General features: G+C 41.2%; 1 protein-coding gene across 1 annotated transcript in view; it reads left to right on the forward strand.

Moving 5' to 3' along the window:
- The window catches only part of LRBA (LPS responsive beige-like anchor protein), a 1,257,537-nt gene that overhangs the window by 1,160,372 nt on the left and 72,102 nt on the right, over nucleotides 1-25,063 (forward strand). Inside the window, 2 exon segments of the mRNA XM_030191657.1 lie at nucleotides 1,287-1,479; nucleotides 20,413-20,475. Of these exon segments, the coding sequence (XP_030047517.1) occupies nucleotides 1,287-1,479; nucleotides 20,413-20,475 (256 nt within the window).

The following is a 25,063-nucleotide window of genomic DNA, read 5'->3' on the forward strand; positions in this document are numbered from 1 at the left end:
TCTAGGAGAGTTGTTGCCAGGGGTGGCCCAACCCAAAGCAGTGATGAGATGCCACCCACCCCCACGCCCGGTCTATCATTTCCCCCCCTTTCCCACATTTACCTTATTTTTATTTTTCAAAAAGGCGGTAGCAATTCCCATAGGCTGCCCTGCCGCCAGCACTGGCCTCTTCGCTACTGTGTATTGTTTCTGAGGAAACAGGAAGTTATGTCAAGAGGCGGGCCGCAGTGGGAGAAGAAGCCGATGCTAATGTCATGGCAGCCTATGGGAATTGCTGCCACAGCTGCCTTTTGGAAAAGAAACAAATAAGGTAAAAGGTTAAGCGGGGGGGGGGGGGGGGGGGGGGAGTGCTGCTTCTGGAGCCCATCTCAGGTGGCCTAATGGTTGGGCAGCCACTGGTTGTTGCATCTAGCAGTATGCAGTGACATCATCCATTTTTATGCCCAATCAATCCTACTATACGAAAAACGCCTGTTACAGATGAGAAACAATGTTTTATTCTATAGTATACAGCCATATCATGTGACCTTACTATCCAAAGGGACCAGAAAGGTAAGGATTAATGGTGGCCTTATTTGACATTGTGATTATCAGTTTACTTTGAATGTATATAAGCAATTATGTGAAATGTGCAGCTACTAAATTTTGCATACTCTGTTTTTGTTTTCTTTTTGATTTGTTGAGAATGATACTTTTTTGCCTGCAGACAGCTTAGAATAGTGTCCTAGCTTTGATTTACTCCTGTAGCTGTGCCTGTCTCTTATGTTTACTTTCTTTGGTGTTCTCTCTTTATGGGTCTTTGAATAATTTGACCAGAAAACAGCAGCCTGACAACTGGAAACATAATGCAATATCTAGTACATAACAGGCATTCTGATTTTTCCTCCTATTGTCCAGATAGCATTAATTTTCTCAATGGTATAAAATGAATAATCCCAAATTATATCTGCCAACCAACAAAAATAAACTAAATTGTCTTATTCATATAAAAATAAAATTGATATCAGCAGTCAAGTACTCGCCCCAAAAAGGCAAAATCAAGCCATGTTTTAAATACTACACTTGGCTTGTTTTACTGTACACTGTGTGTACGTGATGCAAAATTATAGCTCGGTCTCCTGAATGACTGTTTCCAGTAGCCTGTCTGTTGTTACTGTTGTTACTTTTATTTGCGGTGGCTGTTTGCTCCTTTAATCATATTTTCTCTCTCTTGTCCTATTGTCTTTTTCTTTCCTCCTTCTCTTTCTTTTCCGTATGTTTGCGTTCTTGTGGTGCCCACTCAACAGTATCTCCTCCTGCAGACTCCACTGATGTTCACAGACCAAGCTCAGCAGGATGTCATCATGGTCCTGAAGTTCCCCTCTAACTCTCCTGTCACTCATGTGGCAGCCAACACTCAGCCTGGTCTGGCAAATCCTGCTGTAATTACTGTCACCGCTAACAGGCTGTTTGCTGTCAACAAGTGGCATAATCTTCCTGGTAAGAAATAATTTAACGTTGACATATTCTAGATGATATACAAGAAATAATCATGTTTTTAATTTCTTATACATGGCTTTTTATCCTAACTTAACATCCTGTAATTTATAGCCTTACTTGACAAGAAGGAGGTCAACAGGGTACAATATATTAGTGTCCCTAAGCTCAGGAGACTCCAGAGTTAATAAGAGCATGTTAAAAAAATACATAATAAAATAGATAATAAACGCAAGGAATATCTTTAAAAATACAGAAGTTACTAAGGGGCCCTTTTACAAGTGGCCTGTGCTATGAAAGTGGGTTTCCTGCGCACTGAGGCCACTTTTATTGCAGCTGTAAAATGGTCACATTTTTGCAATAATGGCCACACGCTAACGTTCCCATTAGCACATGAGCCCTTAATTACACCTATTTTCTAGGCAGTAAGTGCTGACATGCTAACCACACCCTAATCGGGTAGCATGTGGCGATGTAGCTGCACTAATCCATTAGCAGTGGGCATAGGCTCCGCTCCCAAACATGCCCCAGCAGTGTAAAAAAAAAAAAATTATTTTTTAGCATGCATGAAGCACACGCAGATGCCAAAACTATCGTGGGACGCGTGAGTGCACTCCGTGGTAGTGGTTTATAACCTGCAGTAAACACGCGCTAGTGCTTACCACAGCTTATTAAAAGAGCCCCTTAAACAACTTGTATTGCTCACATTTCTTATATTTTATAATGAATTCACAAGTCCCATACATACAAGGGACCTAATTTGTTATTGATGGAAAAAATACACAGTAAATAAAGCCCAAAATATTTAATAAAGAAAACACTTTAGAATCATAGCAAAGGATTCACTGACAAAGATTAAAAGAAATTAGAGTAGTATTTGTATGATTTTCCTGAAGTTTATTCAAGGGCCCTTTTACTATGGCATGGTAGGCCTAACGCAGGCCTACTGCATGCTAAAAGAGCACTACCGCAGGACATAAGTACATAAGCATCACCATGCCGGGACAGACCAAGGGTCCATCAAGCCCAGCACCCTGTCTCTGACAGTGGCCAAAAGAACAAACAATTTGTCCCGCCCATCCCAGAAATAGTGGATTATTCCCACGTCCATTCAATAACATTCTATGGCCTTTTCCTCCAGGAAGCCGTCCAACCCTTTTTTTAAAGTCCGCTAAGTCAACCGCCTTAACCACTTTTTCCGGCAACAAATTCCAGAGTCTTACTACGCGTTGAGTGAAGAAAAAATTCCTCCGATTCATTTTAAATTTACTACACTGCAGCTTCATCGCATGCCCCCTTGTCCTAGTATTTTTGGAAAGCGTAAACAGACGCTCCACATCGACCCGTTCCATTCCACTCATTATCTTATAGACCTCTATCGTATCTCCCCTCAGCCGCCTTTTCTCCATGCTGAAGAGCCCCAGCCTCTTCAGCCTTTCCTCATAGGGAAGTCGTCCCATCCCCTGTATCATCTTTGTTGCCCTTCTCTGCACCTTTTCTAATTCCACTATATCTTTTTTGAGGTGCAGCGACCAGAATTGAACACAATACTCGAGATGCAGTTGCACCATGGAGCGATACAACGGCAGAATAATATCCTTATTTTTATTTTCCATCCCTTTCCTAATAATACCCAACATTCTATTTGCTTTCTAGCCGCAGCAGCACATTCAGTAGAAGGTTTCAACGTATCATCAACGATGACACCTAGATCCCTTTCTTGGTCCGTGACTCCTAACGCTGAACCCTGCATGACTTAGTTATAGTTTGGGTTCGTCTTTCCCACATGCATCACTTTGCACTTGTTCAAATTAAACATCATCTGCCATTTAGACGCCCAGTCTCGTAAGGTCCTCTTGTAAGTTTTCTCAATCTTCCCGTGATTTGATGACTTTGAATAACTTTGTATCATCAGCAAATTTGATTACCTCACTAGTTATCCCCAACTCTAGGTCATTTATGAGTATGTTAAAAAGCAGAGGCCCTGCAGTAGTTTTCCATTTAACACATGCTAATCCCACATTGGAAAATATTTTTATTTTCCAGCATGGGAGGAGTGCCCATGGGCGGAGAGTCTAATTAGTGCAAAATATCAATTTGCCTGACAGCTTTTAGTGTACCTCTCCAGTGCTGAATTTCACCTGCTCTGAGGAAGAGAAACACACACCTTTGTGCCATGCTTCTGTCATATATGTTTCAACTTATTAATCATTCAGACTTATAAAGGGCTATTTGCCATTAAGTTTTTGGCAGGTTCATTGATTATTCTTCATAACTTTTATAAGGCCAAAATATATTAAGCAAATACTTGATTATCTACTCTCACTCTAGGTGAGAACATATTCATTCACCTTTTTTGACTCCATGTGCAATTTTTTCTTAAGTCACCTTTATTTTCCATCTTCTCTATCTGTTCCACCTCTGCTTATACTCTATGCTGTCTATTAAAATGTTTTATTTTTTTTCTGTTACATTTGTACCCCACGCTTTCCCACTCATGGCAGGCTCAATGCGTCTTACATATTGTATACAGGTACTTATTTGTACCTGGGGCAATGGAGGGTTAAGTGACTTGCCCAGATTCACAAGGAGCTGCCTGTGCCTGAAGTGGGAATCAAACTCAGTTCCTCAGTTCCCCAGGACCAAAGTCCACCACCCTAACCACTAGGCCACTCCTCCATGTTCTGCTAACTCTCCTTCTCCCCCCCCCCCCCCCCCCTTCAATTTCCAATGGGTGGTGGAATTTGGAATGCATTGCCTTGTGAGTTAAGACAATTACCATCTTATATGGAAGTAACCTGTTCCGGAGCAGTGAACACATGAACTCGGAGACAGGGCCACAGGCGCGCGCCACGGCACCCCCCCAGCGGCGTGCACCCGGGGCGGACTGCCCCCACTGCCCCCCCCCCCCCCCCTTGGTACGCCACTGTGCAAAAGTTACATGTTTGAACTTCTGTAACTTTTGTATTTTTGCCCATAGAAAGATATAGTTTGGACTGTTGTTTTACAGATTGTTCACTCTAACAGAATTCATTAAAACCTAATTTTTTGTTTCTGGTGACTTTAGTCACCTTTTCCTAGAAATGGTCACAATTGTGCATGAAGGATATTTGAGGGTCTAAGAATATTCTGAGTCTTTTCCTCCAGAATTAAATCCTACTCTACAACTCGTGTCATTCAAACAAAAATCCTTACATTTTTAAGAGGGATATTCAGCACTGACCATCACAAAATATATAAACTTTGAAAAGGACCACATTGCTGATGACTATGAATTCTGCTCCAAAGTAGTTTAGTTTCAAAGGACATGCTTCTTACGTAAGAAGAGTCCACTATGAGGGTAGGCCTGAGAGTTAAAGTTCTAATTTCCCCTCTAGATCCAAAAAAGGGTTCCAAAGACTCATGCAGAGAGCCAAAGGAAGCATATCCCATGTCTCAAGCAATAGGTTTTGTGTTATTGTTGCTCCTCAACACACTGCTACAGTCCAGATATGACGGTGATTTCTATTTCTGTTTAAACTTATTTCCCACCTGGCGGACGGGCAACTAAAGAACACTTTGGAAACATGGCTGCAAGCTCGCTTCCCGGAGGCCCGGGAAGGCAGGCCCATTCGCTTAGACAGAGCGCATAGGATTGGGCCGAAGCAACAGCGGGAGAATCGCCCATGGGTAGTCATAGCAAAATTTCATGACTACTCGCAGAAGGCAGCAGTACTTCGTCTTTATAAAGCGAATAAGGAAGAAGCGAAGTATGAAGGTGGCCTCATAAAAGTATTTCAAGATTACTCAGCTTCTCTTACAGCACGACGTAGGGCATTTACTGCAGCATGTTCGAAACTGGTGGAAAAGCAGCACAGATTTATATTACAATATCCAGCCATACTGAAGTTGCAAACGTCTAATGGCTGGAAAGCATTCCAGACACCGGAATCGGCCTTGACCTGGATAGAGAACTCACCAGCATGATTGAAGGGGGAGAGTCGTGGGTTGTGATGTTGAACCCAGGGACTATGGTGAAACAACAGCTGATCAACTGTTTGCCCGTTTTAGTGAACGTCTTCGGGTGCGGGTGGAAGAATATCGGTGAACCCGCAACTTCGAGTGAGCATGACCGGAGGGTGGACTTCCAGGTGATAGAGAAAATGGAAGAACAAGCTCCTACTTTGTAAGAGACTGTATAAAGGGGATGAGATTTGATATGGTTATGCATAATGTTAAATGATGAGCGCAAAGGGTATTATAAGCATGTTGCAATAGTTTGGCCGGGGGACTCCATGTGCATCAGACAGATCCATGCCAGCTATTGATGGCAGGAGGGAGAAGGTAGGGGAGGATAGTGAAGGGAGTAGGGGCAAAGGGAAAGGGAGAGGGGGAGGAGAAGGGGGGAAGAGAGGGGGGAGGGTTCTGGGGGGATAAACAGTCTTACCCAGGGAGGAAAAGGAAGATTGTATGTAGAAGATATGACATGGATATACGATTTATCTTAATGGTGAGAGGCGCCAGGTCATGGCTGGGAGACCTGGGGCTGGGATTAAGACTAATTTTATTGTACTTGAAATATGCGCAAAAGGTTAATGGCTAGAGCTCCTCCTATACGTTTGATCTCTTGGAATGTTTCGGGAATAAGTTCCCCGGTGAAGCGGACCAAGATATTGACATGTTTAAAACGTCACCAAGCCTCCATTGCATGTCTCCAGGAGACCAAGCTGACTGATGAGGAACATCAGAAACTGAAACAACAATGGGTGGGAGAATGTTATTATTCATCTGCTGTAGGCCGTAAGGGGGGAGTAGCAATTCTCATAAAGAGAGGTCTCCCCTGTGAGGCACAGGTAGTGGAAAGAGATAAGGAGGGTAGATTTATTTTGTTACATCTAAATTACATGAGCCAGGAATACTATCTTTGTGGTGTCTATGGACGTAATATGCGTGACCCTAGCTTCTTCTCAACACTGGTAAAATTAGGATTAAAATATTTTATTTTATTTTATTTGTTGCATTTGTACCCCACATTTTCCCACCTATTTGCAGGCTCAATGTGGCTTACATAGTACCGTGAGGCGTTAGCCACCTCCGGTGATGAAACAAATACAGAGTGATGTTATAGAGAATGAGATATATGTGTTACAGACACATTAGAGAATCAAGAGAAGAAGAGTTATATAATGTTCATTGCAAGTTTTAGTTTTGTTGTGTTGCATTCAGGCACTTAAGTTGGATCAGTAGGGTATGCCTTCTCGAACAGATCGGTCTTTAGTGATTTCCGGAAGTTGAGGTGGTCCTGCGTTGTCTTTATGGCTTTCGGTAATGCGTTCCATAGTTCCGTTTCAGTTTCCACATTGAGTGGAACATTTTCTTGATTGTAGAGTTAACTTGGGTCTCGAGTGTAAGGTTTCGGTCGATTGTGACACCAAGGATTTTCAGGCTATCAATGCTTTGTAATATGACACGGCCCCATGGATACTGTTGGGAGACTTTAATCAAGTCTTAAACCCGGACCTTGACCAGTCATCGTCTAAGGCCTGGGGGGCAAAGGAAGAGGCCTGGATTATTTATGTTCAACTCTGGATCTGGTTGACCCCTGGCGGCTGTTGCATCCCACTCAAAGGGATTATACCCACCTTTCAAAAGTCCATCGAACCTGGTCTCGAATTGATTATATTTTTCTGTCGGACCGCCTGTTCCCGACAGTGCATTCTGCGGAGGTGGGGCCGATGGCTGTATCGGATCACACGCTGATTTGGGTGGAAGTAGAGATGGGGCCACCTGTTGAACAAAATAGGTGATGGAGATTCCCGGCATATTTGGTGGGAGACACAGAATTCAAATCTTACCTAGAGCAGAAGTGGGATAATTATGTAGAGGCTAATACATTGCATCAAGACACGCCCGAACTGTTTTGGGAGACATCCAAGGCAGTGATGAGGGGGGAGATTATTAGTTATGTGGCGGCCCGGAATAGGAGAATATCACAGGGCATTATTCTATTAGAGCGGCAATATACGCAGTCTAAGCGACGACACCAGCAACACCCAAACAATACGACATATGAGCAAATGAGGGCAAATTTGGTAAGCCTTAACGCGCTGATTTATGAACGGACCAAGAAATTATTATTTAATAAGCGCTTTCATTACTTTAAATTTGGCAATAGAAATGGGAAGCTGTTGGCAAAAATGCATGGACAGCTAAAAAATTGATCCACACGTTAAATGCTCCAGATGGCACACAGAAACACAGACCAACTGAAATCTTACATCTCTTTAGAGACTACTTTACAGAGATATACAAAGCAGACGTCGATGCAGTAGGACCGGAGCCCGGAGACTACCTCGCGGATTCTGGGTTGCCACGTCTCCCCCAAGAAATTAGAAATCAGCTTAATGCCCCCTTGCGAGCTCAGGAAGTACAACAGGTAATTAAGTCTCTTAAAGGGGGCACGAGCCCGGGACTAGATGGATTTTCTACGGAATATTATAAACTTCTGGGACATAGGGTGTGTGGGCCCCTTACATTACATTTCGAGGACATAGTAGAGCGTGGAGCCTGGCCCCCTGGAGTGAATGAAGCTCTAATAACTTTGATACCTAAACCTGGTAAATCCCCAGAAACTTTAGAAGCATACAGACCAATTTCCTTATTGAACATAGACCTCAAGATACTGGCTAGGCAGCTGGCGGATAGGCTAGCAAAGCATTTGCCACTGCTGATAGGAGACCATCAAGTTGGCTTTGTACGGGGGAGACACCCGGGGCTAAATGTCCGGCGGGCCTTGTTGGCGCTAGCGCAAAGCCTAGACCGAGAGGACCCGCTCCTACTAGTGAGTCTTGATGCGGAGAAAGCGTTCGACAAGGTCCGCTGGGACTATCTTTTCGAGGTATTGAAATATGTGGGATTGGAGGGATGGTACTTAAATGCAATTTCGACTCTGTATACACTACCTACTGCGCGTGTCACAGTAAATAACATGATCTCCACAGCTTTTCCAATACAGAGAGGAACGCGGCAGGGCTGCCCCCTATCACCTCTTCTTTTTTTGTTGTATTTAGAGCCCCTGCTGCGCTCGGTGAGCAGTAACAAGGAGATCTCTGGAGTACTAGTGCCGCAGCTTGAAATTAAGGTGCTAGCATTTGCGGATGACGTCCTGCTTACACTCACGAATCCACAAAATTCCCTAACCGGGTTATTGGACACAGTAGAGGAATTTGGATTTTATTCGGGATTCAAATTAAATAAGCAAAAATAAGTAGCCCTGCCCACTACAGCGACAATAAAAACACAGTGGGTGGGTCGTTTTCCACTACAGTGGGGCACAAATGCGATTAAATACTTGGGAATCCACATTCCAACCCAATTGAATCAGATACACTCACTTAATTTACAACCATTGCGGGACACCACAAAAACAACCCTATTGATGTGGCAAAAACTGCCCCTCTCTTTGTGGGAGCGGATAGCGCTATACAATATGATTCTAGTACCTAAATGGGCGTACGTGGTACAGGTGTTGTCCCTATTTCTGACACACAAAGATGAGGTAGAACTCCACAGGATGCTTACACGGTTTTTGTGGGATGGACGAAGAGCCCGAGTGTCATTTAAACAAACATATCTTCCCAGAGACAAGGGGGGACTAGGAGTGTTGAGTGTGAAATGGATGTCTGTAGCAGGTTGCATGCGTCACATCGCAGACTGGTTTAAGGGTACATCGCATTTCTCCTTCCCCGAAATGGAGTGCACGTTACTGGGGAACACACACTTCAGTTACTGGTTACATGCGGGATTGGGACAGGGGGCGCCGCCACAAAAAAATATATTGACAATATTTAGGCCCATGAAAAAAGCGTGGAAATGGATCTGCAAATTGGTCCGGTTAAATTCGAAGGTGACACCATTTTTACCGTTGGGAGGAAACAAGGATTTCCCTGTGGGTAGCACTTCTGCCACCTTTGTTACTTGGAGAGCACGGGGTGTCTTCTTCCTGTTCCAGGTGATGAAGGGGGATGGCACGTTGTTGACCAAAGAGGAACTGCACAGCCGCCAGGGACTCCGGTGTCAGGATTTTCTGGCATACATGCAGTTAAAACATTACCTGGCTTCTCTCCCACAACTAGCATTGACCTCGGAAGTACGTAGTCAGCTTACAGAAATCTATGATTTAGAGGCACAGAGGGTGGTCCCCCTTAAATATTACCATGCGCAGATTAAAGAGGCACAACGGCCAGTACAATATATCAAATTGGCACAGGAATGGGCAATGGAACTGGGGTCACGTATGGGGGAAATAAATATACAGTCCTGCCTACAGACTTGTGGTCATGAATTTGAGTCTGCAGATATTAGAGAAATTCAGTATAAATTTTTGATGAGATTGTATGTTTCGCCCCATAGAGCTTATAAAGCAACCTTACGGCCAGACGATGATTGCCCAGGGTGTACTGGGCGAGGAGCACATCTGGGACATATGTTTTGGCATTGTCCGCCGGTATTAGCCTTTTGGTCAGTATTATGTACTCAAGTGTCTAAAATGTGGGATATTCTTTGGAGCCGACACCCTGGTCTGTTATTTGAGAGGTATACGACCAGAGGAAGAAAGAAGGCAGGTCACAAAGCCTTCTTACGGAGAGCTGTGATGATGGGGAAGAAATCCATACTTAAATTGTGGCTAAAAGAGGAGGGGCCATCGATGCAGTTGTGGCGGTCCTACATGATCTCACTTTGCGCCATGGAACGGAAAGACTTGCAGGATTTAGCGTCTCCAAAGGGGGACAGATTTTTTCAATGCTGGCAGCCGTTCTTAGACACCTTAACACCGTTGGCTCGGAGTAGAGTACTCAACGGTTAAATAAATATATCACATTAGAGATCCCTGGGAAGACGGGTGGGTGGGAGGGGTAGGATGAGAGGTGGGAGGAGGGAGGGACAAGGGAGGGATTAGCGTAGAGGGCAGGGAAGGACGGTGGTAGGGGGGGTATGGAGGAGTGGGGGAAAAATAATAAAATGTGTGATGATGTGAGAGGGGATTCTGTTGAAAGTTTTGAAAATGTAGTATTTACACTGAAAAAGTTTGTACTGTTTCTTATTGTAGTAATCAATAAAAAGTTTATTAAAAAAAAAAACAAACTTATTTCCCACCTTCCCCACCCCTCCCAATGGAATCCAAAGCAGTCTGTTTGTGAAAGTAGTAAAACATTATAACATATCAATAAAACATGATAAAATGCATCCAATTTACATAATAAAATATTATAAATCCTTAATATTGCTGATCACACCAGCCACTCTAACAGCATGAAAAGCAGTATTTATGTACCTGAAAAAATGACACTCTTAATACATTCTAAGATACATAATTTAGTGCACCATAGAAAAACATCAATCATACAAAAAATTAATGCATCATTATAATATAGTAAATAATTTTTGTTTTGACCTATTTTTTTCTGTTTATGTGAGTTGTTTTGTTTCAATCGAAGCCAAAATGAAATAACATTCTTTTTCATATTGGTGACATTGTTTTCTGTTAGCCAACACTAAATTAGCCTATGTGGAACAAAATAACACATACTAAAATCTGTCATGGAAATATTGAAAAAAAGGGTTTGGATCAGGGAGAGAGTTTTTCTTGGTCTGTCTGGTTATTTCATCTGTGTTTGGCACATTGAATCCTGCCATTCGTTTTGTACATCGTTTAGATGGATTTGAATTTTCAGTTGTGATATGGGAATAGTTGAGCTCATTGTTAGGGGGCAGAGGGCAGGCAGTTAGGGTGGATGATGAGTATTCTGCCTCAAGACAGTTGTTTGCTGGGGTACCACTGGGTTCTTATTGTCTGTTTTAATATTTATTTGGTTCCCCTTTGCCATTGTTTATAGTCTTTATTGGTTTTTTATAGAATTTATGGTGGTGATGTACAGTTTTTCTTTCCATTTCAAACATAGGTCAAACCTGCACTGGGGAAGTTGAGAGCGGTATTCATGACAGTGGCCAGTTGGGTGGCAAGATAATAGGTTGGTTTTGAATGTTGGGAAAACAGAGGTAGTGGTGGTTTCTTGATCTGTTGTGGTTGATCTCCATAGTAAGATCATGTTAGTGTGTAATTTGGGTGTTATTCTTGATGCAAGTCTGTCTTTTAAATAATAAATGGGCATGCTGATTAAACTTTCTTTTTTTTTTTTTTAAGTTGAGGATGCTTAGTAAGGTGAGGCCATTTTTCCCTGGGGAGAGTTTTCAGTTGGTTGTTCAGAGTATGGTTTTAAGTGGTTTAGATTATTGTAATTCATTGTACCTTGGACTCCCTGCTGGATAGTAAAGGCCTTGCAGGTGATAAAGAATACAGCTGCCTGATTGATCTATAGGTCCTCATGATATGATCACATTTACCCATTGTTGCGTCAGTTGCATTGGCTTCCTGTTGAAGCTAGGGTAAAATTTAGATTTTTACTTTTGATTCACAGAGTCCTGATGAGTGCTTCTGCTTATTATTTGGCATTGTCCTGCGAGGCCTTTGAGATCTGAAAGGATGGCATTGTTATCCACCCCTAATTTGGCTAAGGTCCATTTTAAGGAGACTTGGAGGTGCTCCTTCTCTCTTGCAGGACCTGTAATAACAGGACCTGCTGCCACTTTTTTTTAGATGGAAGAGAGATATATTCAAGAAGTATCTAAAAGGTTACCTTTTTTCCCCAATATTTGGCCACTGGAAAGAGTGTGGCAAGATGAGTGACAAACTTGTGATAGCTGTTAACTTTTCTGTATTTGGGGGGGGCTTATTGGTAGGGGGTAGTGGATGGAGGGGGGTCACACAATTGTTACTATATGTTGTGTGTTGTGATTTTATTATGTGTGTTTTATTGTGATCTGCTTTGGATGAAGACAAAATAAAAATGCATACAACCATTCCCTGTTATTTAGCTTCTCTAACTATTCCGTACACCCCAGTTCGTACTCTCCAATCTCTGATCGACAATAGGTTATTTCTGCCATCTCTATCGAGAGCTAGATGAGAATCCACACATAGCTCTGCTTTTTACTTCCTTTCTTCTGCTTTTTACTTTCTTCTGCTTTATGGAATTCACTATCCCAGCATATTCGGCTGGAAAGTTCATTTAATTTATTTCGCACTGCTTTGAAAACACACTTTTTTCAGTTAGCTTTTCAGGTTCCTTAACTCTCCTCCATGTCAGCTTCACTAAGTTCTGCAGCGGAAATATTAGAGCCCATCTCCCATAAGGTTGTGAGAGTTCTTAAAAATGTTTGTTGTTTTTTGTTTGTCTTGTATTCTTTTTGAATTTGTAATTATGTATAATTTGTGTTCTCTTGTTTTAAATGATGTATTTTGTACTTTATTTTGATGGAGTTCTTTTATGTTGCTTGTTGTATATTTACATTGTAAACCAATTTGACTCGCTGTGCAATAATGTCAGTATAGGAAAACTAATAAACGATAATAAATATAAAGGCTTGCCACACATTAAGAAGCCAACAACATATAACATATTTAGATTTTGCTGCTACTATCCTATCCTACTGTTATGCTTTTGTCTTTTAGTGTGTACTGAGGAGATATGGTCTTTACTTCCTGTGCAGGAAGTAGAATGTGTATATTCTGGGGTGGGAGCTGTGCTCATTAAGCTGCCCTAGGTTTCTGCATCTTATGAGATGAACAAGGCCAATGTTAAGAACTGGGCTTTTTCAACAGTTATATCTTTTGATGTGAAGCTACTTACAGTTGGAAAGTAGGATTGAGTTGACTTAATTGATATTTAGAAAATAGATTAAGACATGAATGTTTTGGGCTTAGTGCCTCAGCCAATGATCAGCAAGGATCAAGAATGTTTGTTTTCACTGGCCTTTCTTTCTGTAAATTGCAAAACCTTTTGTTAATCATTCTTATGTTCAGTATAGACAACAAGATAATCAAATATACCAAGCACATAAGCACATCAAAAATTTAAGGCACCGCTTATTGAAATTCAATCCTCCTTCACACAAAGTTCCACTGATAGCAAGCAATGTCAAACTAAAGTAACAGGAAAGCTAAAAGAACTTCAAAGGTAAGAACAAACTAGAAATGCATTCCAACCTCCACACTCTGCTCCCCCAAACATCCAAGTTAAGCAAAATAAAAGTCATGAGATTGCATCAGGCACATTGATCGAATAAGAGCTGGGAGAATTAGCATCATTTATTTTTCTCCAACTAGTCTCCCAGGCTAAGGTCATCAGTTTAACTCCAATTTAGTAGAGGAGAGTGTGTCTTCCAGCACCTGGCTATGACACTTCTAGAAGCATCAGCAGACTTGATATCAGATGACCAATTTTTTTGTTTGTGTATGTTTGCAGATGAAAAGTGAGCCCAGCAAATTAGTTTTGCTAACATAAAATAGGAAGCATCAGGGTCCCATTTATTTAGCCTTTGAGGCATAATATGCATCCTCCATAAAATCTGTGCTCATGTGTTAACCAAAACTAATGACCTAGAACACTTAAATGTGCATTGCCATATTGAAGCCCAAAAGGACTTCAAACCTTGTCTCAAAATTTCTTCCCTGATCAGTTTCTATGTATATTTGATTTGGTTGCTCCTCAAGATATGTTTTGAAGTCTGTGTGTTTTTTGTTTTATATGTTGTGGGCCCGATACTCAAAAAAAAATATTACGTGCCTAAGGCAAGTGCCTAAATTTATCACCAATTTTTAATCAAGCTTAGCCTAAGTTTTTCTGCTGAAAATTCACCTAAATTTAGGAGCTTAAAAGTTATGCTTTGAAATTTAGACGTGCTGTTCATTTGCCTAGATTTGAGCCAAATTTAAGTGTCTAATTCTGTAAATCAGTGGTAAGATCACTTTTCTGTACCCTATATCTATCCCTGTTGCCACCCACTTTTTAAAATCCTGAATTCAGATGTTTAGTGAAATTTTGACAAAGATTTAGCCACTCAGCCCTAGTAAATTCTCAGAGAGGCCAATTTAAGGGCCTAACTTTCAAAGTTGGGAGTATAAACCCATTGAATATCAGCCTCTGTATTTTCATATGCTTTGTATACTGCTTTAGGCAGTTTTTATTGAAGAGTGCTGTAGAAGTTAATAAATGCACTAAAATACTAATATAAATACTTCCTGTCTCAATGGTTTCTTATTCCACTTTGATGCATTCAGCCTGGAATGAGGAGGCCACCTAGATGAGCTTCACATTCCAGGCCCAACTGGAAATATTTTTTACACATAGTTCTCCTGCTATGAAGCACAGTAATGAATGCTGTAAAGACCGTCAGAAAGCAGGTGACGTAACATGATAGTGCTAATCAAAACAATCTAAACAAGCAAAAAGGGACCAGCTTGCAGAATCTGCATCCGTAAGCAGTCAAGGCGTGAAACTGGGCCATGTCTCAGAGGAAGTGGTCCTGAGTACCCCATAGTTAAAATAACCTCATGGCACTGACATAGATATCATCTGGACACACATGAATGGTCCATGGACAAGATATATTAAAAAATAAAAAAACAAAACTTTCCCCAGTGGGGCACAGTGTTTTAGAAAGAGGCCTATTCAGAACTGTACTGGCTACGTGCTCTTGAAAAAGATCAGAAGGAAGGCAAGTTCTGGATACCTTTTTCATTCTTTAGGAGAGGGGCACTTGTCTTCTATAGCGATGTTCATCATTATTTCTATTAGTGAAAACCTTGGTAAAACTCTGAAGAGATCAGGGAACTATGATACCTGTAGCTTCTTTTTGTCCAACACAGATTTGGGCTTTCCAAATCTTTGGTGTGGGGCCTATCCATCAGGAAACCAACCAGGTTGGTTGTTTCCCCAAACACAGACATGGCAAACCAAAGGTTGTTGCTCATCCCCAGTGTAAGGGGCCTCCCTTGGTTCAAGGCAGTCCTCAAGCAGTATCGTATCTCAGGGCCCCGCAGGAAATTTATTTTATATTGGCTCTCTCCCTCTCTTCACTCAGCACACATGCACTCTTTTCCAAAGTAGCAGGTTCTATCCAGGGATATGGAGTATCCCTTTAAGACCCAGGCATAGATTTCACTCTTCCCCACAAATACTCAGAAACAGATATGGGCTGCTGCAGCCAACTTTACTGGAAATTCGTGCAAAACGTGTACTGGTAGTTTATATGTCCTGAGGTTATACAGCATTGGATAGATAAATACCATAGAATACACATCTCACACTTTTATCAGTGTCTGTGATCTCTTTTAATAAGTACCAGTCTTCCCTTCTGCATAAATAGTCCACAGTCTCTAGGGGATCCTCTTCCATATTGATTCCCTTAAAAAGGGAATCATTCTCCACAATACCTTCTCTTATAGTTAACTCCATGTTGGTGCTTTTCTTTTTTTTTTTTCTTTAATTGTGGTTCAAGCCATGCAGTTCAGTCCTTGCTTCAACATACAGGTAGGAGTAGGTAAAACGTCTGGCTTGTAAACAAACTTCATGCAAGACAGTACCTTAAAACTCAAGGTAAGCTTCACACTGGACATAAACTAATTAGGCCCAAAGGTTGTCTTAAATAAAAGCGCTGCTTCTCACACAACCACCTCTAATCCACCCAGCAAATCCACACCACACCCTTTGGTTTCTGGCTTTCATATGGGCAGGCTGAATCATTGCAGCCATCCCATATATATATTCTCTCTACGCTAAATTGGCATAATCCTGAATCCAGGAACCTACTGGGCTAATGAGGGTCATGAAAGGATCCTCACTCAAATAGATCTCTAGCATTCATATTCTGGAGGCTGAATATGTAATTTCATCCCTCCTTTTTCTGATAAGGTGTCCATTGCCTCAGGTACAAACTTAAATTGTGAGCCTTCCTGGGACAGAGAAATATCCAGTGTACCTGAATGTAACTCACCTTGAGCTATTACTGGAAAAGGTGTGAGCAAAGTATAAGTATAAATAAAATAGGTCCGTCTGGCTTCTTAAAAGGTTATCAACTTGTAGCTTTGTAATTTTAAATAAAGGAGGTTTGCCATTCATTGCGAGAACAAATTTATAGATCCTTGACTTGCCCTGTGTTATAAAAAATGCATTCCAACACCTATCTGACTTGCATGATTAATGTACTGCTGTCTACAGAGAACACCTTTACGGACATAGTACAAAGCATATGTAGCCAGTCATTCCAACATAACCAATTTCAATTGATATTGTTATAACAATTATCTTGAGGACAAGAGTACATCTAGAAGAAAGGATGAAAAACAAAGCAGTTGTAGATGTTATCTTCTGATTGGACTAATTAAATACAACTGTGCAATGACACAGGTTTTAAAGAGTCAGCTAGGCTTTAGGTTGTCTACATGTGCCATTGCACTTCAGTAAAGGTAATGGGTGAAGAGCCTGGCAGAGATGATTCTGAGAGGGAGAACAAAAGGATTAACTCACATTTGAGTGGAAATTTGCTGATAAATAGGCTCCGTTATATTTGTAATATGTTGTAAGTCTCTCAGCTTTGGCAATGGCTTTGCAGTATAGATGAGTCTACTTTACAGTGTAGGATTTATAGTATGAATTTCTCCATGCACCCACAGGTCTCATAGTTCAACAGGGTAAGAGTTTCAGTTTGAAAAATAGGATGTCACATGCCCCAAAGCCATTTGTAAGCTTACGTATTTGGTACCGATGTACTATTTGCTTTACATTTGATAGCATTAGGATATAAGTGCCTTTCTTTTGTAAGATGCTGTACTCCTTCTGTTGCCTTACCGTCTACTGTGTGTTCAGTGCCACTTTTAAATTTTAAGTGACAAATAACAAGCAATAAATTCAGTTGTAAATCCCAAATGATGTTTAACAACTAGCTGTGTTGAAATGAAACAGTTTATTTCCCAGCACACTACAGTGTATTTGACAAAAGCAAGGTTTTGGTTTTCTTTCATAGAGTGCAACTAATTTGGAGATACCATATTAAATGTCTAAAATATTGAATTAATGCCATAGTCTTCATGTCCAAGTGTGTTTTAGTTTATTATGTTGTTGATACTATGGAAGATACAAAATGTCAAACAGCATCACTGGTTGCTAATAAAGTGCCTTCAATAAAGGTATGAAAAATCATTTCAACACACACAACAGATTTCCCTTCTCAAGCCAATAAGGCAACAGTACTAGCTACAGTCTTCAAATTTCAAGCTTTCTCTTAGTTCTCTTGGTGCCCCTTTTACCCAGCTCCAGCAAAAGAGGGCCTGCGCTGGCATCGGCTGGTGTTTTTCACGCAAGCCGAGGCCCCCTTTTACTGCAGTGAGAAAAAGGGAAGTCTCTCTTTCCTGCAGGAAATGGCCGTGTGGCAAGTAAAGCACTTGCCGCAAGGCCATTTTGGGGGGAGCCCTTACTGCCACCCATTGAGGTGGCAGTAAGAGCTCCTGCGCTAACCCAGCGGTAACGCTACCCGATTACCGCCGGATATGACGGCACGCTAGGGGTGGGAAGTACCGCCGGGCTGTTGCGGTAGCCCGGCAGTACTTCCTTTTTAGCAAACTGTAAGTCCGCGTTGGACTTACCGCTGCTTAGTAAAAGGGGCCCTTGATTATTTGGTTTAGGTTTTATTCCAAGGTTGCCTTTCTTCTATTGTCATAGGGCCTGATGTTATATAACAGGGTGCCTATCTTATAATGCCGGAGAAAGTGGTGAAGGCGGTTAGCTTAGCAGAGTTTAAAAAGGGGTTGGCCGGTTTCCTAAAGGACAAGTCCATAAACCGCTACTAAATGGACTTGGGAAAAATCCACAATTCCTGGAATAACATGTATAGAATGTTTGTACGTTTGGGAAGCTTGCCAGGTGCCCTTGGCCTGGATTGGCCGCTGTCGTGGACAGGATGCTGGGCTCGATGGACCCTTGGTCTTTTCCCAGTGTGGCATTACTTATGTACTTATTATGTATATGACTTTCAAAACAATCCTCAGTGTGAGAGAGGGAGATGTCAAAAACCCACCACAGTTTCCTAATATATATATATACACACACACACACACATAGGATGAGGCATAAAAAAAAAAGTAAACCCCTAGAGTTTGGTTTTTTTTTGCCATTTTCTCAGCAACCGCTTTGCATTTCAACAGGTAGAGGAGTGTGGTAGCCGTGTTAGTCCACTCTTAAGGTTATCAATAGAAATCAAACAAAATAAAACATGGAAAAGAAAATAAGATGATACCTTTTTTATTGGACATAACTTAATCAAGGAATGTATTAAGTTATGTCCAATAAAAAAGGTATCATCTTATTTTCTTTTCCATGTTTGATTTCTATTGATAACCATTTCAACAGGAAATTTTACATACCTGTTTAATCATCATACTTTTGTAACTATTAAACAACATTTACTTATCTTAAGCTTTGCTGATGTTACTACCATTTTAGCTTTACTACCTAGCGATTTTTGCGCATTAAAAATGTTCAATCTAAAACACAGTAAAGTAACGTCATTCAAATAATACAGTTAACAATGTGTCAGAATTTCGCAGTCATTGTGAATGCGCATTGCTCAAAATGTCTACCCCCAGCCTTAACACAGGCCTTCAGTCGCTTTGGGAAGTTCTTAACAGCTTTGTCGATCGGTCCCTGTGGCAGGCTACCCCAGAACATCTGCAGCACTTCCTTGAGTTCAGCGATTGTTTGCGTCTTTGGGTGGAACTTATGATAGGCCTCCAACATTGCTCCCCAGACGAAAGCCTACATTAACAGTAAGCTGGTACCCATTTTTTTTTTTTTTCAAATAATGGCAGTTTTGCAGTGCAAACATTTTTGCACGTGTGAAAATCGATGGGTGGTCATTCTAAAAAAATCTCCAACTTCACCGTGTTTAAAGATAATCTCATTCCACTCGGCATATAAATGTAAATGCACACATTTACACCTGATCCTCGGCTGGTAGAAATTTGTGTATGCACTTGTACGCTGTATAAAATACGTGTGTGCATCGCAACTCCACTCCTCCTAAACCATGCCACTGGGAATGCCTCTAAGTACGTACATACTTTGTGACCTTGTAGCACAATTTTATAAAAGCCCTTTTCTGCATAAAAAACAAGCTTTATATGCAGAAAAACCTGTATAAAATATCCCCATAATTTGTATTATATTATTTTTGGATTTTTTTAAATAAAAAAATAATGTTTTTTTACATTCATTTACAAATGCTTGATATACTGCTCTTTGCATTACAGCAGCATAGAGGTTTTGGGGGGAAATCTCATGTAAGGCCAGGTATGCGTGTTGTACCCCTGCTCCGCATGGAATTTAGATGAAGGTCTGCACACCAACACCATGGTTTTAGAATCATCATTATGTGAGGGGGAGGAGCATCTTTGAGAAATTTTAAACAGTATTTGCTCAGGAATGCCAAAAATTGACATGAAAGAGAGTATGTGGATGAGGGAAGGAGAATTTGATATTGTAATGATTATTGTCATTTTAATCACCAGCTGGTTTGCCTGAGAAATAATTTGCCAGTACTGTTGCTTTAACCATGGCTCTCTCATCCTCTGCACGGCCAGAAAAGCCCTATGAAGAGGCTGTGGAACAGGAGGATATGCTGCAGCCAGCAGCAGATGGCTGTCGCATTTTGTTTCCAGTACCTTTTTACCCACTTCAATTTGTTTTGTGACTTCAGAGGTTGCCAGTCAAGCATCTGTTCTAGCTTATGGCTCCGGATTGCAGCCACTGCTGATGGCACATATTCAAGGCAACCCTCATTTAAAAACAATGACCCACCAAAATCCAAGATTTTTTTTTTCTCTCATCATTTTCTTTTCATTGTACAATATATTTTTTTTAATATAACACACAAAAGATACAATTACAGCACAGGCTAATATCGTTAAAGTGATGCATGCAGTATATATCTCGGATAATTTTATGTGGATCAGTCTATAAAGATTAATGCTTTTTTTTTATCTGTCTTTTTCTGACATTCCAGCCCATCAAGGTGCAATGCAGGACCAACCGTACCAGCTGCCAGTGGAAATCGATCCTCTCATAGGTCTGTCACTTCCTCCTCTCTCTGCGATTCATTAAGCTCTGTATGGTGGCCCTGAAGTGCAGATTACTGTTGTTTTTCACTTGCCAGTTCCTGGGAATGGAATTCTCCTGATAAACCATTTGCATGCAAATTGGAATGCAATGAGCTGTGGCTATGCTGGTATTTCATCAACTCCCCCTCGTTGGGTTGCCTAATTTGAGCAGGCCGAGGACGCGTGTCACTGAAAATTAATATGGATGCTGTAATAATGTGTGATTGAGAATTGTGCATGAAGTACTGTCAGGATAATATTGGATCTTTTCATCACTTAGACTTGTTGATGAGCAGGAGCGGGGCATGTTGTGATGAATTGGTGCAGTGGTAATGCGAGGCTTCCTAGTAGTGCACTGCTATGAAAAATAAAACTATGGTGCCAAGGTTTCATCATTAAAGAGATCAATCCTTTCTTCACAGGCCTGCTGTTCAGGCAGAGAGAATTAATGTGTAATTGCAAATAATAGTAGTAATAAAAAAAAATGCTGTTGGTAGCTCCCTCTGCAGTTCCATTTTCTGGAACAGCATAGATATATATTAAAATTGTATAAAAATATTAGAAAGGGGAGGACATGGTTTTTAATTTAATTCAGATTACAGAACCAGAGAAAACCTCACGTACAGGAGTTGCAGACATCTCTTTAGCAGAAAATAACGTTGTATTAAGAACTTTCAAATAAATCACAAGTACGGTAAATAACATTTTCCAAATTGGCACAAACCCAACACAAATTGTTCCATAACATATTGGTAAGAAAATAATAGAGACACTTAACACCTCCCACACACACACTCAGTATGGCAACATTGATACCTCACAGATTAAAGGTCTTGTTTCTTATAACCTCCAGTCTTCAACCATAATAATTCCCTTTCACTGGTCCACACAAACTTCCCTTGTTCCTTCGCAGCCCTATCCAAAATTGTGAAGTTACTCAGCACTATCCAACCCTTGATATTGTAATTAGTCCAACATTCCTAACTACACCACAACTTATTTAGGGCCCTGTTTACTAAGGCATGCTAATGTTTTTAGCGCGTGCTAATGCTAGAGACACCCATATATTCCTATTGGTGTCTGTAGCGTTAGTGCACGCTAATTTTTAGCACGCACTAAAAACACTAGCATGGTTTAGTAAACAGGGCCCTTAGTATCAAGCTTCTAGCTTTCTGGGGAACAGTTTGCACATATAGTTCCCATATTAGTGCAACAAAAATGCTTTTTCTGTTTAAGGGTGACATGAGCCCATCTTCTCACACCACCAGTTGATGTATCTGGTTCCTCCATTTCTATAATGAAGGTGGCTCTGCCACTGTCCAAGATTATACAATGCACTTCTGCTCTCAAGAACAATTTTCAGATCAGGAGCCTCAAACCCCTGCCCACAAATCCAGACTGCTGGGGATATCAAGCACCATCGCCTCTGGGGTATCATTAAGTCTTTGCTTAGTTAACTTAGCCAAATAATCACTTACTGTTGTCCAAAAGGTCTGCATTAGCGGGCACTTCCATAGGCAAACTGTGTCTTAATACTCGAGCTGGGCATAATTTCAGCCGAGGTGAATAGAGGAAGAGTAAGATGCGAAACCTCTGGGTGACTCCTTGAAACAGTCGTGGGCTTTTAGGTTCGTTAATAATAATACTAAGTAATACTTGGGTAAGGGTCTGGTAATGCTGGAAGGATGCATATATCTGTAGAATGTCCTTTGGAAATATCCTTGACAAAAACAAGCCAGGAATTAAAGGTATTTTTCTTAATATCTGTCTCTCTAAATGAGATACCGAAGAACTGTTTTTATGGTAGGTTGGAGTCCTTACTAGATAAACCTATAGAATGTTATCATTCAGGCAGGTTATTATAAGGTGCCGTAACAGTTAGGCTTTTACCACAACTTAAATTTTCCGCAGGAGTGACTAACACGTGGTCTCAATATGACAGATTAATCACTCTCATGGTATAATGATAATGCTGCCAATGAACAACCTCGTAAGCAACATTATTTTCCCACCGCAGGAGAACTGGGCCACAAAGCTGTGGCTCTGTGATCCTTGGTTGCTTCTTAATGGAGCAATGCTGAAATATTCCCCTTGCCAAAAAAAAAACAACCCCTCCTTTTCTACAGCCCTCCAGATGGCCTACCTGGTCAACCCCTGAGGGTCTAGTAGGGTTGGGGCATGAACAATCCCCAGTTGCTACTGCTGCTGCCGGAACCAAGTTCAAAATGATGCTGGTGAACCCTAGATTTTAAGAGGAAAGTGACCAGAATGGAATGGGGTCTCTAGCAGAGTAAAGGGTGTATCCTGGAGGAGAGGAGGGATAGGGGGGGTATGATACAGATGTATAAAGTATGACCAAACAAGGCTTTTCCAAAAACAGGAAGACTATAGAACGAGAGGACATGAAATGAAGCTGCAAGGGGTGAAACTGAGAAGGAACATCAGGAAATACTTTTTCACAGAGAGGGTGGCTGAAGTCTGGAACAGGGCCGTGCCTAGGGTCTCCGGCGCCCCCCTGCAGTTGGCCCCGCCCCCCCGAAAATGATCGCTGCACTACCCGCCCTCTTCTCCCCAGATCCTTTTCCTTTTTTTTTTGTTTAAATTTACCTCTGTCCGGCGGCAGCGTAGCGTTAGTGAGAAGGAGGCGGCGCTCCTCTGCCCCGACGTGTCAGTCTTCCCTTCGCTCAGTGTCCCATCTTCTTCTGATGTCATTTCTGATGTCAGAAGAAGGCGGAACTGAGCGAAGGGAAGACTGACACGTCGGGGCGGGGGAGCGCCGCCTCCTTCTCACTAACACTACGCTGCCGCCGGACAGAGGTAAATTTATACAAAAAAAAAAGGAAAAGGATCTGGGGAGAAGAGGACAAGGTAAGCATGGTGCGGCAGGGCGCCCCCCAGAGGATGGCGCCCTCCTGCCATGCTTATCTCGCTTACTGTGTTGGCACGGCCCTGGTCTGGAATGTTCTTCCTTAAGAAGTGATGGGGACAAAAACGGTGACAGAATTCAAAAAGGAGTGGGATATACACAGAGGGATCCCTACATGGCACGAGGATGGCATAAAAGCATAAGTATTTCTTCTCAAAGCAAAACGTAAATTATTTAAAAAATAGCACATAGAGGAAATGACCTGCACGGAGCAGCAGTTACAACCCTGGCCACCTTTCTGTGCAAATTAGATAGGCAAAGAAAGCTTTTTATCTGATATCATTTACTATGCTACTCTCTATTATTTTTATTATGCAAATACAAATTTCTATTATTTAATATACAGAATGAATCAAATATATTTGAAGATGTGGCATCTCAAAAAAACATTTTGCAGAGTTTCCTAACTCCTGTCCTAGGATCTGTCTTTGAGCCGCCACAGGAAACTAGGTGTTATGCTTATAATTGTTTTCTATACTTGTATTTCAGTGCTGTGTTAAGGGAGAAAGTACAGTTGTATTTATTGTTTATAGATGTCTGTCAGTGTGCACCCTGCATGAAAAATCACCGTCGCACATTTCTGCCCAAAGAATTTTTAACTATGATAAATATAGCTGGGGTTTAGGATTAGACAAATTGACCCTACTTGTGAATAGGACCTTTGAACAATTCACAGCACTCTCAATTAAACCAGCAATTTTCAAATATTTGGCTTTGATTTTGGATAATTACTTTTTGATGATGTCAGTCACCCCAAACATGACTCCTTAACATACTCACTATGACCTACCTTTAATGTGCAAGAAGGTTAGTTTTCTTGTTTTTCTTTCCCACAAAACTTACAATTTTTAAGACAGTTTATTAACTGTTAACAGAGTCCTGTAGGTGATGATTTTTGAAAACTATTTTAATATTGAGGGCGGAAAAATGATTGAGACTGACGTCTTCTCCAAAATATATTGTGTGCTCTCAGAGAGAGTTTGCACTTTTATATTGTTTCTCCTTCAGTTTGGAAGTACGTTCTAATTGCTGCTGCTGCTTTGTCTGTAGCCCTATTAGACATATCAGCATTGTACAGATTCAAATAGGAGACAGTCCCTGCTACACCAAGCTTACAGCCTAGTCAAGACACACAAGACAAATCCAGAGGCTTTGGGAAATTTATGTAATACTGAAATTCTAGTGTCTGGTTGTCCTTTGACCTTCTGCTTCACCTCAGATCTTGTCAGTGGAGCACATATCATCTTGTTGAGCTCTGCAAAGGCTCAGAACACTGCCAGGGATGAAACAAGTCTCCTACAGTGCACCAAGCTCAAAAACAATGGAGATAATGACTCTTAATGTTAAAAATGTGAAAGGTATTTTCCCTTTTAAAGATGTTGCACCATGCTCCTGCTGGGATAATTCCAGCTTTGCAGAGCTCAAATTGCTTGGCAAAGTGCAGCAACCAATTTTGCAGCTTACACTTTTGTTGCATTGTTCATGATAAAATGCCTGGTTAATATAAATCCTCCGTTCTCAACTAAATAATTTCTGAGGAGTGAAATTTTATTTCTAAGCCAAAACCCCTTTCCTCACTGTTAAGTGTTGGGATTGCCAAATCCAATTGAAGGGCAGAAATGGGGTTTTGT

This window comes from Microcaecilia unicolor, chromosome 2 (assembly GCF_901765095.1).
Source record: "Microcaecilia unicolor chromosome 2, aMicUni1.1, whole genome shotgun sequence".
Classification (NCBI taxonomy): Eukaryota; Metazoa; Chordata; class Amphibia; order Gymnophiona; family Siphonopidae; genus Microcaecilia; species Microcaecilia unicolor.